General features: G+C 55.7%; 1 protein-coding gene across 4 annotated transcripts in view; it reads left to right on the forward strand.

Moving 5' to 3' along the window:
- The window catches only part of DENND2B (DENN domain containing 2B), a 141,823-nt gene that overhangs the window by 83,319 nt on the left and 40,985 nt on the right, over positions 1–17,519 (forward strand). Inside the window, exon 1 of one of the 4 annotated variants that reach the window (XM_047752517.1) lies at positions 9,210–9,385. The exons of the other annotated variants lie outside the window; for them this stretch is intronic. Within the exon in view, the coding sequence (XP_047608473.1) occupies positions 9,264–9,385 (122 nt within the window). The 5' untranslated portion in view covers positions 9,210–9,263. Of the gene's footprint in view, positions 1–9,209; positions 9,386–17,519 lie in introns of those variants that run through there. 4 annotated transcript variants of the gene reach the window in all.

The following is a 17,519-nucleotide window of genomic DNA, read 5'->3' on the forward strand; positions in this document are numbered from 1 at the left end:
TCTGTAGACTCTGCCTGTCACTCTGCATAGACGCTATTGTCCTAGCTCTCAATGGCCCTGCCTCCCTTTGCCCAGAAGTCACTCTCTAAGGCTCCCCTCAGCATCGTGTTTCCAACACCTGCCGCCCTGGGCCCCCTCCTGTTCCCGCACAGCCCCCTCCCGCACGTCTCCCCTCCTGTCTTCGAGGGGCAGGGAGGGCTCCCCCAGTGCTTGCTAACGAGCCGGTGCTCCTCAAAGGATCACTGCAGGAAGGGTCCAGACGAATGAGAAGTTGGGGACCGCAGGCTGGGCGAGCCCCAGAGGGCAGGGAACGCACCACGAGTGGCCCTGGAGGGCAGGAGGCTGCAGTGGGGCCCGCACGAAGGGTGGGGCGGGGAGCCTGGCGAAGCCACGGCAGGTGAGGGGGGCTGTCCGGCCGTGAGGCCGGGGGTGCCAGCTCCTGCGGGCAGATGGCCAGCTAACGCGGGCTTAGAGGGGACGCCTCCTGGGGGTCCTCGCAGAAGCCCGGAGAGGAAAGCCTTAGGCTGGAACGGAGACGCCGGGCTGCGGTGGGTGATGCTCTTCACAGTCACGGCAGCGGCAGCAGGAGTGACTCAGGCCCCACCGGGGAGCAGACGCTGCTCCGAGGACCTCTCGCACCTCGTCCCTCTTGCTCTCACGCTAAACCCCAGAGGGAGCTCCTGGCAGTTGTCGCCGTGTGAAGAGCAGGGTCACACAGCTACGCGGGGCCCTAGACCTGGCCCTGTGCTTGCTGGGTGAGTAACCTTGGCGCCCGACAGCCTCCCTGAGCCTCCGTCTCCGTCTTTGTAAAAGGGAGAGAACCTTGCCTTTCACCTGGGCTTCGTTCGGCAGACTCAAATGAGCAGCAGGTCAAAGTGTTTTTGAAAAGATGTTTGCCTTCCAAGGGACTCGGAGCCAGCGTTGGGGAAAAAGGCTAACTTGCAAAGTAGTTATGGTTGCGGAAGTTCCCGTTGTGGTGCAGTGGAAACGAATCTGACCAGCATCCCTGAGGACGCAGGTTCAGTCCCTGGCCTTGCTCCATGGGTTAAGGATCCGGCGTTGCTGCGAACTGTGGCGTGGGTCGCAGATACGGGTCGGATCTGTAGGCCGGAAGCTGTAGCTCTGATTTGGCCCCTAGCCTGGGAACCTCCACAGGCCGCAGGTGTGGCCTTAAAAAGACAAAACAAGAAAATCGTGCTTGAGATATTGTGCTCTTCCTTAAAGTGTGCACTGCTCTGAGTGTGGGCCTTCATTGTGCGTCCAGCTGCCCTAGGCCGGCTGGCGACAGTGTCTTTGATTATATTTGGAATCGGGATTTGAGCTTCCATTAAAGATTCAAGAAACTAGTTTTTAAAAAAACTGCTTTTAGAAACGAAGTGTGATTGATGCGCAGTGTCGTATCAACTCCTGCTGTCCAGAAGCGTGACCCCGTCACGCGTGGATGGGCCTCTTTTTACGGTCTTCTCCGTCACGGTTTGTCCCGGGAAGCCAAGTGCAGTCCCCTGGGCTGCACAGCAGGGCCTCGTTGCTTATCCGCCTGGCATAGAACCGGCCGCCTCTCCTGACCCCGAACTCCCACTCCCTCCTCCTCACCCCCGCCCCCTGGGCCGCCCAGGTCTGTTCTCTGGGTCTGCGAGTCTGCCTCTGTTTCTGAGGTAGGTTCGTTTGCGTCGTGTTTTAGATTCCACATGCGCGGTACCATGTCATGTTGTTTGTCTTTATGCCTTCGCTTGGTATGAGCATCCTCTCTGGGTCCATCGTGTTGCTATAGATGGCACTGCATCCCTTTTTATGCCCGAGGAGTGTTCCATCGTGTGTGTGTGTGTGTGTGTGTGTGTGTGTGTCTGCCCACGGTATGCAAAAATTCCCAGGCCAGGAATCAGACCTGAGCCACAGCAGTGGCAATGCTGAGTCCTAAGTGTGAGGCCACCAGGGAACTCCTGTCCTACACCTTTACCCATTCCTCTGTCGATGGACTTTTAGGTGGAAGAAACCAGTTTTTAGTGGAGTTAGTACCTTAGGGACAGATCGGACTCTGTTGCTCCTGGCCAGGCCAGCGCTGCGGAGCCATGGTGCTGGGCGTTCGCAAGGGGAAGGATTCTTCTTTGGGCCCTTGGGAGCACTGAGGCCATTGCAGCTGGCGGCAGAGAGGCTGCCATGAGAGGTGGCCCGTGTCAGCTCCCGCAGCCCAGCCCCACAGCGGTGGGCTACAGGACTCTCTGGGCTGGTGGGGGTGACCTCAGGTGAGAAGTTTGTGGGGAGCCGGAGAAGTCGCTTTAAGTTTCTGTTGCCTTGGTAATATACTGAGTCCAACAAAGTGGTCCATTTCTGTGGGCACCGGGCCCACCAAGGTACCAGTCCCTGGGTGAGCTGTGCTGAGCCAGGCAGTGGATGAGGAAGATTGGTGAAGGGGGCAGAGGGACAGTGTCCCCACATGCAGCCAAGGAAGAGCGGTGTGTGCCCCTGAGGCCCATCACTCACCCGTGTTCTCTGGACCCCCGAGAGCCGAGCGACCCCTCTGGGTCTGAGCTCGGCGTGTGTGCAGCCGATGGTGGCCTGGATGGGCCGTGATGCCTGTACGCATAATTGCAGGTCACCGCACAGAATGCATCAGCTCCGTCCCTCAGAAAGGCCTAATTGGGGGCTACAAATGTGAAAAGACACAAGAGCTCAGACACGTGTCTTTCCTCATCACGGAGAAGAACGCGTGAGTCAGATGTGACCTGGGAGGCTTTCTGTGTGTTGGGAGCTGCTTGGTGAGCGTCCCGGCTGGCCGGGGGCGGGGGAGGAGGTACGTCCCCCCACTTCTCCAGGGAGCCTGGGGCTCCGGGAGGGCCAGGACCCAGGCCGCGACCGTGGCCCGCGCTTCGAAGGCGCTTCTGCTGCTGAAGGCAGGTGGCAATAGCGGAGGCGGGTCTGCTGCCGCTTTGGGGATTGTCTTCGGCTCCGCTTGGCGAAAAACCACGTTAGACAAGGTCGCCCTGCAGCGTCAGGGTCGCGGGCATTTGTGAGTCTCATGGGTCTGGAGTTGGCGTTTGCTCAGATCCTGAGAGCCCGTTGTAAGTTGCCGGTTTCCGGGTTTGAAACTGCGGCGCGAGGACGTGGGCCTCCCGTCGGGGCTGTGCATGCTCTTGCGGGGGAGGTGGCTTAGGACAGGGATTCGGAAGGTGGGTCTGCGGGACTTGGGGAGCGTGTTGGCCCCTGAAACGGTGGGCACAGACCTTTTCCGTGGCGGTTCGGAGGGCTTTTGGGTCCTCGTAGGGCCCTGCGACCTCAAGCGAGTGATGACAGCGCTGCCCTAACAAGTGGAGCTCGGGGACCTCGGTTCTCCTCCCTCTGATGTCAGGGCTGCACGGCATGTCTGACGGCGGCGGCTTATTGCGACCCAAGAGCGTTTCTCTCGTGTGTACCCTTGGTGGGACCCGGCTCTGTAGGAGTTAGCAGCCTCGCAAGATGCAGATCTTCCTTCAGAGAAAATTCAGATGATGTTCGAAAGTCTCCGAGGGCAGTTTCCAAACAGGAACGTCAGGAATGTTCCGAGAAGGCATTGGGATAGGTGTGCAGGCCGCGAAGGGCCCCTCTGAAGAGGCTGCTGTCTGTGCGGTGGATCGGGTCTGGGCCGCACGGCGCTGGTGCCCTGGAGCTGCCCTCTCGTGCCCTCAGCTGTCGGAACCACGCCTGTATCTTGAGAACAGCCTAGAAGATGGTGGAATTATTTCCTGGAGACTTGTTCTGCAGTAACTGTGTCGTCATCCAGAGGCCCGCCGGCAGGATAATTGCCTGCGGCTGCCGGGGACATTGTGGGGCCCCAGAAACAGCTCCTGTGACCTCACCGGCCCACACTTACCTGCTGCTGGGCTGAGGGCCCAGGTTCACACAGGAGCCTGCTTCGTCTTGTCTCGGGTGCTCGGGACCTTGGTAAAGCGCCCGTCTGGCCGGTCCCGCCCCGCACAGGGCAGTCTCAGCCGAGGCCTCTCCTCAGCCGAGAAGGCGGTCTTAGGCGGGCCTAGATCTCCAGGCTCGTGGGTGGGAGCAGTGATGGAAGGCGGGTTCTCCATGGCCCTTGGGGTCCTCTTCCCTCTCAGCTTAGAATATATTCGTTCTCTCCAAGATCAGCGCACCTCGACAGGAGAAGGCCCACTCCATGCCTTCTGTGCGCACCCGCCGTGCAGGCGAGCAGGACGAGCCTTCGCTGCTCCTTTCACCCTTGTAGCTCCAGCATCTGAACTGAGCGTCTGGCAAGTGGCCCCCAAAACATATATATTGAGGGGTTCTCTTGCGGTGCAGCGGGTCTGGGATCCGGTGTGGTCACTGCAGCAGCTTAAGTTGCTGCTGCGGCACGGGTTCTGTCCCTGGCCCAGGAACTTCCGCGTGCCCCGGGCACAGCCAAAAAGCCAAACCAAACCAAACCGACACCTTGCTGAAGGAGTGAGTCACTGTGGGGACCAGCTGCAGCCCCCGTGGTCCCTGCCGCGTCATTCACTGACCTGACGCGTGTTTCCCAGTGTGTGCCGTGTACTCTAAACAGGGCGAGTTACGGTGGACAAGGCAGCCCTTGTCCTCAGGAGCCTAGTCTGTAACCGAGAGGTTAGGCTTAGGCGCTAAGGAGAACTTGGCGTCTCGTCGGAATGTCAGGGTGAGACGTTCGCCTTTATTTCGGCCGCTCTGGATCTTCTTACTGTCCGAGGTCCCTTTGGGGCCACAGGAAATGGATCCGCTCCCTTTCTCGCATGAGCGTCGTTGAGAATTCTCAGGGCACGTGCCAGGCCCCCCCCGCACAGCCTCCTCTCCGGGGTGAACATTCTCGGTTCCTTTCGTCGTTCTTCCTGTGCCGGGCCTCCCCTCTTCATCCTGCTCGCTGTCCTCAGGATGCTGTGTGAGCCCAGTCTGTCCCTCTGACAGTGAGGAGAACCCAGTGCAATATCCCAAACAGGAATTTCCGGGGAACATTCCAGCCTGGAGCCCCTCCTGCATTTCAGCTTTTCTCCGCTCAGCCTGGGCTCAGACGAGGGATAATGGAAGGAGAAAGGCCTCATCTTGGCCAGACTGAGAACATCTTCCTGTTTGGCTCATCCTGGAATTGGAACTCGCATCTCCTTTCTGCTCCGCCCCTCCCCGCCCCCTCCTGGCTGCTGGGCTGCCTTCCCTTCATTCTCTGAGTCACTGCCCGCCCCTACCAGGAAATTAGCATGAAAAAGCAAATTCCAGGTCCGTAGCTTTGTTCTCTTCCAGCCCTTTGTCCTTGTCCAACCCCCTCCTCACAGAAAGTGGCCCAAGCTGAGTCTTGGGACATCGCGGCCTTTCAGAGGCGGGGCTGTCGGGCACTCCCTGCCCCTGGGCATCATGGTTTGGTCTGTGGCCGCGGCTGTGGAAGTCCCCTGCTGGCTTCTGGGCTGGCTTGGGTTTTAGTCATGAGGTCCAAGCTGAACAGAGCTCTTCCGGGAGGGAGTTGAGAGGGGAGCCTGGGGTACAGTGGACGCAGATGTGCACAGCATCTGGGCCGAGAGGGGGCCGGGGCCCCGGCAGCCGCAGTGGAAGCCCGAGTGTGCGGCCCACAGGCTGAGAGCTCGCCGGCCGCCCGCCCACCCTGGGAAGCTCCTCCTCGGCTCCTTGACACAGAGACCTCAAAACACCTGCCGCAGGGCGGCCTAACCTTTCTCAGTGTGCGGACCTCTAATGTTTAAGTTTTCACAGTGCTCATAGGCCAAAAGAAATACTTTGTTACAATTTTTTTCCTTTTTACAGCCTCACCGGAGGTATATGGAAGTTCCCAGGCCGAGGGTCGAATTGGAGCTGCATCTGCAACCTACACTGCAGCTCACAGCAACGCTGGATCCTTAACCCACTGAGCAAGGCCAGGGATCAAACCTGCGTCCTCTGGGACACTATGATGGGTTCTCAACCCTCTGAGCCATGTCGGAAACTCCCGGAAGTACTTTCTTTTTATTTATTATTTAGGTGTAAGCAATGTAGTAAGTGCTTAAATCTGAATAACTGAGTAGCCATTTGAAAAAGTTATACATGTAAATTGAAAAATATTTTTAGAGGAGGATTGGGGGATGAAATAGGTGAAGAGGATTAAGAGGTACAAACCCCGTTATGCAAGCCGCAGGGATGCGGTACCCGGCGGAGGGAATGTGGTCAGTAATGTCGTAATGACTTTACATGGGCACATTGGAGTTCCCGTCGTGGCGCAGCGGAAGCAATCTGACCAGCATCCGCGAGGATGCGGGTTCGATCCCTGGCCGTGCTCAGTGGGTTAAGGATCTGTGTTGCCGTGAGCTGGGGTGTAGGTCATAGATGTGGCTGGGATCTGGCGTTGCTGTGGCCGTGGGGTAGGCCAGCAGCTGTAGCTCCGATGGGACCCCTCGCCTGGGAGCCTCCAAATGCTGTGGGTGCGGTCTACGGGGGCAGATGGTGCCAGACTTGTGGTGATCACTGCCTACCGTACGCAGAGGTCAGACCCCCGTGGATTGACCTGATAGCGTGTGTCGGTGTCAGTCGCTCTCGCGACGGGCTGTGCTGGGCGCTGGCTGCTCGGCGTCCCACATCTGGGACTGAGATCGGACTCGGCCGTCCCCGTTTCCCGTTTCGCGTTGCTGTTCACACAGTCATTGTTTGGTATCACAGCAGCTGCTGAAAACCCAGCTTCACAGAGAAATGACATCATGGAAAGGAATGTAGTGCAGTCTAATATGAAAACTGTGAACCCGTGGGTATCCAACAGGTGGTGGGTGTCGCTCTTGCTTCTCTTAGCGATTTAAACGAGCTCGCAGCACCCCGTGAGCTCACTGTGGTCCTCCCGGCACCACAGTTTGAGAACCACAGCAGCCAAGTAGCAGTTGCTTTACTTAAAGGAGGAAAAAGGCAAACTCTGTCCCCGATATAACCCTTCGAGGAGTCGGCCAGATGGCTGGACAGACGCCTGTAGGTCCAGCTGGATCGCATTGCTGGGGGCGGCCTTCTTTGAGGGGTCTGTGTGTGTGAGTGCCTCGGGCCCTGGGTGGGGAAGAGCCGTGGGGAGAAGAGGCCTGAGGAGCAGCAAGAGCGAGAGAGGAGCCTCTTGGGTGTCTTTGGTGTTGATTCAGGGTCCCGAATTGGAGGACTGAAGGAAAAATGGGGTTTAACACCAGGAATTGGGGGCCAGGCCTGAGACCCCGGCAGTGTCCTTCTCTCACTGTCTCCAGCGAGCTGGCCTGCAGGGTGGACCTGGGGAGGAGGGTGTGGCGCAGAGCCCGGCGGGCCTGTGTGGTCTGGCTTCAGAGCGGGAGCCGAGTGGCCGCCTCTCCCGGCGCTGCGGTCTGCCTCTTACCGGGAAACTGCGCGCATCCATTCACCTGAGCCGCGGTTCCTTCATCCATAAAACAGAAGACGTGACAGCCGGACAGATGAGCTAAACGCACTTAGAACCCGCAGCGCCTGGCTGTGTACGGGCACTTTCCTCTGCGACCTTCCGAACTGAGCTTTTGCTCCAAAGGGAGACTTAGCCCCCGTCTGGCCGAGATCTGTGGTCTGGGGGTTACTCTACTTCCTGATCATTTTGCTCTGTGAATCTCATGCCCCCAAATTTGCTAAGCCCCATTACCTGTGCACCCATGTGAAGGTTCCTTTTCACTTTCTAATCGGCGTTTTACTGAACAGAGTCCTTAGACGAGTCCAGTTGATGGGTGTTTTCCGTTATGGATGTTGCTTTCTGTGTCCAGTGCAGGAAGTCTGAGCTCGCTCCAAGTTCTCTTTGGCTTTTTGCTCCTGGTTTTTCTTCTGCTTTCTTTGTCTTCCACAGGTCGGGCTCATTAACCGCTGAGCCACAATGGGGATTCCTAAATAGTAATTTCTTCATACTGAGTTTCATCGTGTGATCCAGGAAGGGCTTCCCTGAGAAGATGGTGTCTGACCCAAGTCCTGGGAGACGCGGGAGCAGGCTCTGGTTACGGGGACAGCAGGTGTGGGGGCTCCACAGTGGCAGGTGTCGGGTGTGTTTCAGGAAGTAGTGAGGAGACAGTGTGGCCGGGGGGGGGGGCGGGGGGGCAAGAGTCGTTCCGGTTGAAATGAGGTCGGAGGGACCACAGGGACCCAGGTGCCGAAGGCCTCGAGGGTCGTTGTGACGAACTGGGAGCCGTGGCAGGGTCCTGAGCAGAGAAGTGACAGGGTCTGTGCTGTTGCCGGTGGTGGCCTATCGAGGATCTGCTCTGGTTGTTTCTCTTGTCTTGATGAAATAGACACCGACCTAAGAGCTAAGAGGGTGAGGCCGAGGGAGCGTCTGGAGGCTGAGGGTTGGCGCGGAGCCACTGGAGGTGTGTCCCCTCTTGGTGCTTCCTACCTGGCCGCTCCCTGGTCTTCGGGTCCTCATGGTGAGGTGGGGCTTCTCCCCACGCCACGGCCGGGGGAGCCACAGTGCCAAGACCTGGCCGGCCCTTGCTCTGCTTCCCAGTCCTCTCCTGAGAAAGCCGGCTTGCGGGTGGTGTCTTTTCTGGAGCAGGCAGGCGTCAGGTTGAGGTCCGCTAGGCCGGAGAGCATGGGAAGGGTGAGAATGAGGCCAGGACGGGAGCAGAAGAGGCTTCAGAAAGACGTTGACATTTGAACTGGGTATTTAGGGAGGAATGGAGGTGGAGGACGGAGATGAAAGGGGCTGGTTGACTCCAAAAGCCCCGAGGCCCGAACATTCCCGGCATGTGCAGGAAATGGCAGTTAGCTCTGCTCAGCTGGGCCGAGGGCGGGCCCTGCTGTGAGAGGGGCCTGGGGCCTGGGAGTCGTGATCCCAGCCCCAGGGAGCGAGGGCAGGGCTCTTGGCGGGGCAGGGGGCACGAGGTGCTCAGGCCCCTCGCCCAGAGGCTGGGTTTCCAGACCGGTCGAAACAGCCACGTCCGGGTTTGTAAAACTGGCTTGGAAGCCGGCAGCTTTCCCTTGGCCCGGAATTGCCTAGCAAGCCCTCACCCCGTTTTAGGCTTTCAGGAAACACTTAGGCCCAGCTTCCACCCTCCACAGCGTCTGCCCTGAAGTGGAAGAGGACCATCTGGCAGGAAAAGGAATGAAGATGTTGAGCCTGAAAACCCGGACTCGAAGGCCCCTTGGGGAGGAGAGTCCGGGAGGAGGACGTGGGAGTGCTAAGTGGACAGTGACGAGAAGGGAAGAGAGCCTGATTTTTTTCTAGTTATTATTCAACGGCAACAACAAAAATCATCTTTTTTTGGGACTGGTCGAGGAGGATCGCAGCCTCCGGGGGCCTGTAAAACACCCGGCAATTCTTCGCATCTCCCAGCAAAATGCATCTTGGCCCCTCTCCGCTCAACCGGGCCCACAATCCCTCGGCACTTTTGCGGGAAGGGCTTTCTGGACCCGGCACCCCAGCACCTGGGGCTGGCGTGGGCATGATCCAAGGTCCCAGGTACGTGGAGCCCTGGCGGGAAGGGGGCTGGCAGTTTGGAGGGGATCGGGGCGTAGACGTGAGAAGAGCCTTCACGAAGCCCGTGGTGCCCACTCACCCCGCTGCCCCCCTCCCTCCTGTAATCCTTTATCTTTAGGCACCACAGGGCCAAAGACAGGGCTGTGGGCGGAGAAATGAGGCAGGAAGGAAGAGCGGAAAAGCGGCCTGGGGAGGAGAAAGGCCTCGAGAGCTAGCGAGCGGGATGGAGGCAGGTGTGTGGGGGGAGCCTTGCCTGGGGCGTGTGTTGAATGAGAACCTGTTACTGCAGCAGGTCCTGGCGAGGAGCTGCGCAGGAGAAGGGCGAGCTCTGGAAGGAAGAGGCCTGCCCGTGACAGTCCCCTGGGCGGCAGCTATGCCGGAAAGCCCCCTTGCCTTGGTTTTATGGCAGCCACGCCTCTGGGGGGGAAGAAATGCACCTTAAAGGTGACGGCCAGTGCTGGAGTTTCTCGGGCCCTTTGGCTTTTCAGGGGCCCTCCTGCCGTCAGTTCACGAACCAGTTAACATTTATTTCACGCCTTCTACGTGCGAACTCACTGCCCAGTTCTAAGGATTGTTGTGAACACAGAGAGAGCTGGCAGCAGCAGCAGCAGCTGTCCCAGCCGTGTGGGGACAGGGGGACCGGGGTGTCAGGAGACCTAGGGGATGGTTGAATTTCCCAGGAGGGCCAGAGAACACACCCTGTGCAGGGGAGCTGCTGCAGCAGAGCCTGAGCTGTTAGTCCAGGCAGGGCTCTGAGAGGTAAACACAGTGGGGGAGGAAGGGGACGAAAGGCAGAGTCTACATGCGTGCTTTTCACAACTCTGGTTTCGGTACTTCAAAGGAGTAAAAGGAACTCTTTTTTCCATCCCCTCGATTGTGCCCCTGGCATGCAAAAACTCCTGGGTCAGGGATTGAACCTGCACCACAGCAGTGACCAGGCTGGCCCCTTAACCCACTGAGCCACCAGGGAACTCCTTCTAAAGGTGACCCTCCCTGAAGCTGGCGGTGAACTGATTGCTAAGACTCTTGGATGAAGCAGTTGAGGACACAGGCTCTCCCCTGCAGGAGCCGCCCCTCTGACCCGACCTTCTCCCCGCCAGGGCCCAGGGGTGAGGAACGGCGGCAGGTGGGCATCAGCGAGGAGGTGCAGGGGTGTGTGTAGTGGCCCTGGGCAGAGGGAGAGGCGGGCCGAGCCAGGGCGGTCGGACCACCGCCGACAGAGCCGTCCAGTCTGCACAGAACCAGGCTCTCTGCACACACAGCTTGGGGCCCTTTCCCACCCGTGCCCCCCTCGCGGGCTCTTTCCTAAGCTCTTGCCGCCACACAAGAGGTTGCTGAGGAAATGAGTGCAGGGCGGGCAGCGCAGGGTAGCGGCTTCCTTTGTCGGGCCCCGTGTGTGTCCCCGCTCAGTGGCGGCTCTAGCCCAGCGGGACAGGAGGCTTCGTCCGAACGCTGGTCACTCTCAGGGCTCAAGTGTCCTTCTCCGGGCCAAGGCATCCGCTCGCGCCGGCGGTCAGGCTTTTGGGCAGTGAGAAACGTCACGGACAGGGGAGACGCTCACGCCGAGAGGCCGGGCAGGCCCCCGAGGGAGCCCCCTTCGGAGACCGACCTCGGACTGGCCCCTCCCCGGACCCTGGGGAGAGCACCCGTGGTGGCCGGCCGTTGAGGCTGGATTGCGGGTCGAGGGGGCACGCGGGCGCCGGGGAGGAGCGCAAGGGCCTGGGGGGGAAGGGCCTGGGGGGAAGCGGCTGTTGGCGCCTGGGGCCGGGGAGCGGTTTCGCGATGCTCAGCGCAGTGAAGAGGGAGCCCGGGTCGAGCAGACGCCGCCAGCGCTGTCACTGGATCCCGAGGCGTGCCGGGTCCCTGTCATCGAGGCCAGTGGCTTGCGCAGGTGGAAGAAGCTGGGGCGGGAGGAGGAAGAGGGACGGGGTGCCCGCCCTGATTTGCTCCCAGCCAGGCCCACGTGGGCAGATGGCCAGCAGTGGCCCTCAGGCCTTTCCAGGTCTTCAGAGAGCATGTTTGGGGACGCGCGTCTTCACAGGTACTGGTGCGGGGGCCGAGCCTAACGTGCTGGCCGAACATGCCGATTCCCAGGCCCCATTCAGGAGGGGGCGGTGAGGCCTTGGACTCTGCATTCGAAGCAAGCGCCCCGGCCTCATTAAGGAAGGGAAATAGATCGTGGAGTCGGAGCCAAGTCCACAGCCCTGCCCTGAGCCTTCATCAGGCCGGTGACCTTGGGCGGGTCTCTCGTCTCTCAGCCTGCCTGTCCTGATTGGAAACTGGGGTCTGTAGTCGCACGTCCTCCGAGGATGCTGAGAGCCACGTTAGGGTGGAGGCGGTGCAGGGTCCCGACTCAGAGCTGGGGCACCGGTACGGCCACCTGGGCTCAGACTCCTGCCTCGCCCCTTGCTCGCTGTGTGATTTGGGGCGAGGGGTTAACTGCTCTGTGCTGTGGTTTCCTTGGTAACATGTACATACTAATAGTGCCCACTTTGTAGGGTTGTCACAAGGATGAACTGATTTAATCCTTTTATACTTGATCTTAGCCAGAGGCCAAGAAGCAGGCCTTTAATCCTTTGAGAAGATGGCCATAACTTTAGCTATTATAATTACATACCGAAGCTAGCAGGACCTTGCGTAATAAACGTATGCTTGCCTTCTCTCAGGTCCTCTTCCCATGGGTGACAGACAGGTTGAGGCTTTGCTTTGAGATGTCACCTCTCCGTCAGGTTCCCTCCACTTTCGCCCTTTCCCATCCACTCCTCCAGGGCAGGGACTGCGTCTGTCCCTTTCGCATCCTTGGATCTTGCGTGGCGCCTGGCGTAGCGTCACTGGACTGGATGGCAGCGCCAGGGAGTCAGAAAAAATGACTCTAGCTCAGGAGTGGAGAGGGTGCCTTCCACATACCTAGAGAAGCCTGACCTGGAAGAAAAAGGGTTTATTAAGCCTCAGTGTGCCAGAGTAGCAGTCCCACGAGGCAGCCACATCATCCCAGCTGCTATTACAGTGGGAACGCGGAGTCTTGGAAGGCGGCGGGCGCTTTCCCCTGCCCCGCGGTGGCTGTGGGCAGGGCTGGACGGAGGTGTCTGACACCTGAGATGTTCCCACTGCACTTGCGAACCTGGGGCTGCGGTTTCGAGGTCTCTAGGCAGAGTTTGCAGCAAAGTTCCAGGGGTGCTGTATTCTGTTGCTTTCTCTGGATTGTAGCTCTTCAGGTAGCTTTCTGTTATTTGTCAGAGCTGGGTTTTTGAGCAATTCATGCTTGGTGGTAGGTACTGATTGAACAGTTTCATTTTCCAAACATGTCGTTCTCGCCTGAATTGTGTCATGGTGTCAGTGATGGGCCTGAAAACGACCGAAGCAGCCTCTGGTCCCCTTGGCTCCTCTGCTCTGTTCCCAGTGGGTGTCTCCTTTGCTTGGGAGTCTCTTCTTGTAGCGAGACTAGCCAAGGTATTATGAGAGCCTGGGGTGGCTCCTAGGGCCTCGAGAGAAGCACTGTCCCCCTGGGAAGCCAGTCATGCAGAGTGCTGGAGTCTGAACTGCAGGTGCGCCAGGCTAGCCGGGTCCTCCAGCTGCTGGCTTGTTCCCTGACTCTGATGGGCCTGGCTGCAGGGACCAGCTGCACGATGGAATCACGCTGAGATGGCATCTTGCCTTGGTGGCCCTCGTGGGGTTCTCAGCAGAGCCTTCCCAAGATCCCTCAACTCCTGGGCAGCTGCTGAGCATAGCAGCTGAGCTCTGGCCCAGGTGTCAGCGAGGGCCCTGCCGAGGGCCTGGTGGGTGGCAGTTTTAGGCCCACGCCTCTCTCGGTTGCACCTTCGCAGGGTTTTCCTTCGTGGCCCAAGCAAACATCACAGGTACCTGCATTGTTCCTTCTTACGTGGTTGGCCCTGTGTTCTCACATCCAGCTGTATGACAGCATTTCAGAGCAGTGGGGCCACCCGCCTTAAACTGAGAATTCAGGGGAGGAAATAATACGTTTTTCCTCATGTTCTTTTACTGCATGTCAGCTTCTGGTCTTGCCGCAGATCTTCGGCCCTCTCCCTGAAGGCCTGTCCTGGGGCTGGCAGTGCTGTTATGCTGTTATACTGCGACTCTCGTTACCACGGGCACGGTTGAAAGCCTCCTGGGCGAGTTGCTTCCTTGCAGCACTGAGCCCCGTGAGGACCCTGAGAAGTGGCCTGGGAAAGCCTCCAGAAGCTGCATCTCCTTTCCCTTCTTTACACCTTGGCGCACAGCCGTAAGCCAAGCACTTAACCCGGCACTGGGCTGACGCGGGAAAGGCTAGTCTCCTCCTCGCAGCAGCAGCAGCAGCAGCAGCAGGAGGCCGACCCCTCGACACGTTATGTTGTGTACCTTATACATTATGTCGTGTTCCTTATACGCGGACTGTGTACGTTTCACCATGTGTCTTATGCATGTGCTTTATGCATTAGCCGCGTGCTTTGTATGTGTACTTCACATGTCATGCTGTGAACTTGATACGTATCCTTGATACGTGATGCTGCACACTCTAAGTTTATAAGGGCTTTTGTTCCCAATAGACCGGGAAGACTTTTCATGAAGGACAAAAGTAAAGCTCAGGACTTGTTTTCTTTTTCTAAGAGCATCTGCCGCGTTCACTTTGGGAGGGATGTTGCACCTGTTGTCACCTGCTGTCCCCTGCCGGCCGCTTCCTCCCTTTCAGCTCCCTCTTCACGCTACCACCATCACCAAAACGACAGCCCTGGGGGCTTGCGCGAGGTCAAGGAGATTAGAGACAGTGCATTTCGTGTTGAAATTAGGGAAGATGTACGGCTACTAAGAGTTAGGTTTGGGCGTGTTTTTATCATTGAGACCCATCGCTTACTCGAACCGAGATAATGAATAAGATGACCTCCAGGGTCAAGGTCATTAGCGGCCACAAATAAGCACGTTGAGCGTCCGCATTCCGATGGCCTCCATTGTGCTCCGTGGGCTGAGAACGTGGTCGCAGTGAGAAACGCTGACGCCTGCTCCCGAGCTTCTGTGAAGGAGGTGGCCGCCGAGGCCAGAACGCGCAGGGAGTGTGTCTGCCGTGTCGTGTGTGCCGTGTCCTGGTCTCTTACGTCCACTGCAAGCCGCTTAACTTTCCTAAAAAAGTTCGAGCAACTGTATTGAGATGTAACTCACCGACCATAAAATTCACCCATGGAAAGTGTACAGTTCGTTTGGTTTTAATTTATTCACAGGGTTATGCAACCATCGCCGCTATCTATCTAATTCTAGAACTTTTTTTCACCCCCAAAAGAAACCCTGTACGCATTGCATTCACTCCTCATTCTGCCACCGTCCACCCAACCCTGAGCAGCCACTCATTCATCTTCTGTCTCTGTAGATTTGCCCATTTTGGACATTTCATAAAAATGGTATCAGGGTTCATCCAGGTTGTAGAATATATGTCTCTTTTTTTGTTTTGTTTTTGTTTTTGTTTTGAATGGCTGCCCCGCAGAAGTTCCTGGGCCAGGGATCAGGCAATGCCAGATCCTCTAACCCACTGCTGGGGGTCTAGCCCATGCCTCCATAGTGACCCAAGCTGCTGCAGTCGGATTCTTAACCCACTGTGCCACAGCAGGAACTCCTAGAATACATTCTTTTTTATGCCTGAGTAATATTCCCTTGTATGGGTGTGTCACGTTCTGTTAATGAGTTCCTCCTTCGAGGAAGTTGTCTCTGCGTCTTTGCTGCCATGAACATTGGTCCAGGTGTCTGTGTGGACGTGTCCGTTTCTCTTGGCTGAACACCCGGGGTAGATCATACTGGGTTGTAGGGTGTGCGTCACTGTGTCGTAGGCTGTGACTCACTGTTTTCTCCTGTGGTGGCGCCCGTGCCAGATCCTTAACCTGCTGCGCCACCAGGGAACGCCTTTCTGTCACCTTTCGAGGAACTGCCAAACTGTTTTCCAAAGGGGCTATCCGACGTTACGTTCCCACCAGCAGTAAATGAAGGTTCTGACTTCTCCGCAGCCTCACCAGCACTTGCTTCCATCTGTCCTTTTGGTCACAGCCATCCTGGCGTGTGAGGTGGTAACTCGTGGTGGTTTTGATTTGTGTTCCCTGAGGACTAGTGATATTGAACGTCTTTCCTGTGCTTTGGGGCCAATTTGATGCCTTTGGAGAAATGTCTATTTAAATCCTTTGTCTGCTTTTGAATTGGATTTTGTGGTTTTGTTACTGAATTGCAAGTGTTCTTTATGTATATTCTGGGTACAAGATTTTTAGCAGATATGCATGATTTGCAAATAACCCTCCCATTGATGGGTGTTTTTTTACTTTCTTGTGTGTTTTTACAGCACAAGAGGTTTTAATTTGATAGGTTCACAGCTGATGTCTTTTTTCTTTTGTTGTTTGGTGCTTTTGGTGTCCTGGCTAAGAAACCGTTGCCTAATCTGGCATTACCGAGGCTTACATCCATGTTTTCTTCCAGGTTTTGCTTTTATAATTTTAACTCTTACGTTTAGGTCTGTAATCCATTTGCACTTTGTTTTTGGTATGGTCCAAGAGTGGGATAATGGTCCCACTTTTATTCCTTTGCATATGAATATCCAGTTGTCTAAGCCCCGTTGAAAAGGCTCTCTTTCCCTTGCTAGTTGTTCTCTTCAGCATCCTTGTTGAAAATCGCTTGACGATAAATGTATAGGTTTATTTTTCAGCTCTGGATTCTGTTCGGTAGGTTTCTATTTATATTTTTGTGTCTCTCCATACTGGATTACTGGGTTACTATGGCTTCGTAGTGTGTTTGAAATTGTTCAGTCCAAGTGCTCCAACTTTATTCTTCTCTTTCAAGATGCTTTTCACTGCTCTGCATTCAGTTGATCAGACTGTCATTTTCTGCAGTCAATAGGTATTCTGTTCGGTCTGTACAGCAGTTCGGGGACTATTGCCGTCTTAACAACTTTGAGTTTTTTGGATTATAAACATGGTATATCTTGCTATTTATTTATGTCTTCTTTAATTTCTTTCAATGGAATTTGTAGATTGATTGCAGTGTATAAGTCTTGCACTGCTTTTGTTAAATACATTACTAATATTCTTTTTGCTGTTATATTAATGGAGTGGTTTTTCTCTATTTCATTTTTACATTGTTCATTGCTTGTATATATATAAAAAAACTGGGTTATAAAATATTACTCTAGGGAGTTCCCATCGTGGCTCAGAGGCTCTGGCTAATATCCATGAGGATGCAGGTTCAATCCCAGGCCTTGCTCAGTGGGTTAAGGATCCGGCTTTGCCATGAGCTGTGGTATAGGTCGCAGGCACAGCTCAAATCTGGCATTGCCATGGAGTAGGCTGGTGGCTACAGCTCCAATTTCACCACTAGCCTGGGAACCTCCATATGCAGTGGGTACAGCCCTAAAAAGACAAAAATAAATAAATAAATAAAATATTACTCTATATCCTGCAAACTTGCTTGACTTTATACCTTAGTTTAAGAGTGTTTTATGGAGTTCCCATCATGGCACAGTGGTTGGCGAATCCGACTAGGAACCATGAGGTTGCGGGTTCGATCCCTGGTATTGCTCAGTGGGTTAAGGATCCGGCATTGCCGTGAGCTGTGGTGTAGGTTGCAGACGCGGCTCGGATCCCGTGTTGCTGTGGCTCTGGCGTAGGCTGGTGGCTACAGCTCCGATTGGACTCCTAGTTCCATATGGGAACCTCCATATGCCTCGAGAGCGACCCAAGAAATGGCAAAAAGCCAAAAAAAAAAAAAACCCAAAGTGTTTTAGTGAAATTGTGATTTTCTACATACAGGATCATACCATTTGCAAATAAGAGATAATTTTACTTCTTCCTTTCTAGTGTAGATGCACCCTCAAGTTTTAACCTTTTTCTTCCTTTCATTAGTTTAGCATAAGATAGTGTTTCCTCAAACATAGTGATATATTAACTAACTGTATATGGTACGTGTTCATTCATTCTTTACTTTGTAAGAACTTAAATACATTAAGTATATTAACTTTATACAACTCTATTATCTGTAAAAGGTCACCACACCAAAACCCTCTAAAAATGAAAAGACAGAGAACTATAATTCAGATGAGGGAGAAACAAAAAACCCCAGAAAAACAGCTAAGTGATCAGGAGATTCTCAGCCTCCA

Source organism: Phacochoerus africanus, chromosome 11 (genome assembly GCF_016906955.1).
Source record: "Phacochoerus africanus isolate WHEZ1 chromosome 11, ROS_Pafr_v1, whole genome shotgun sequence".
NCBI lineage: Eukaryota > Metazoa > Chordata > Mammalia > Artiodactyla > Suidae > Phacochoerus > Phacochoerus africanus.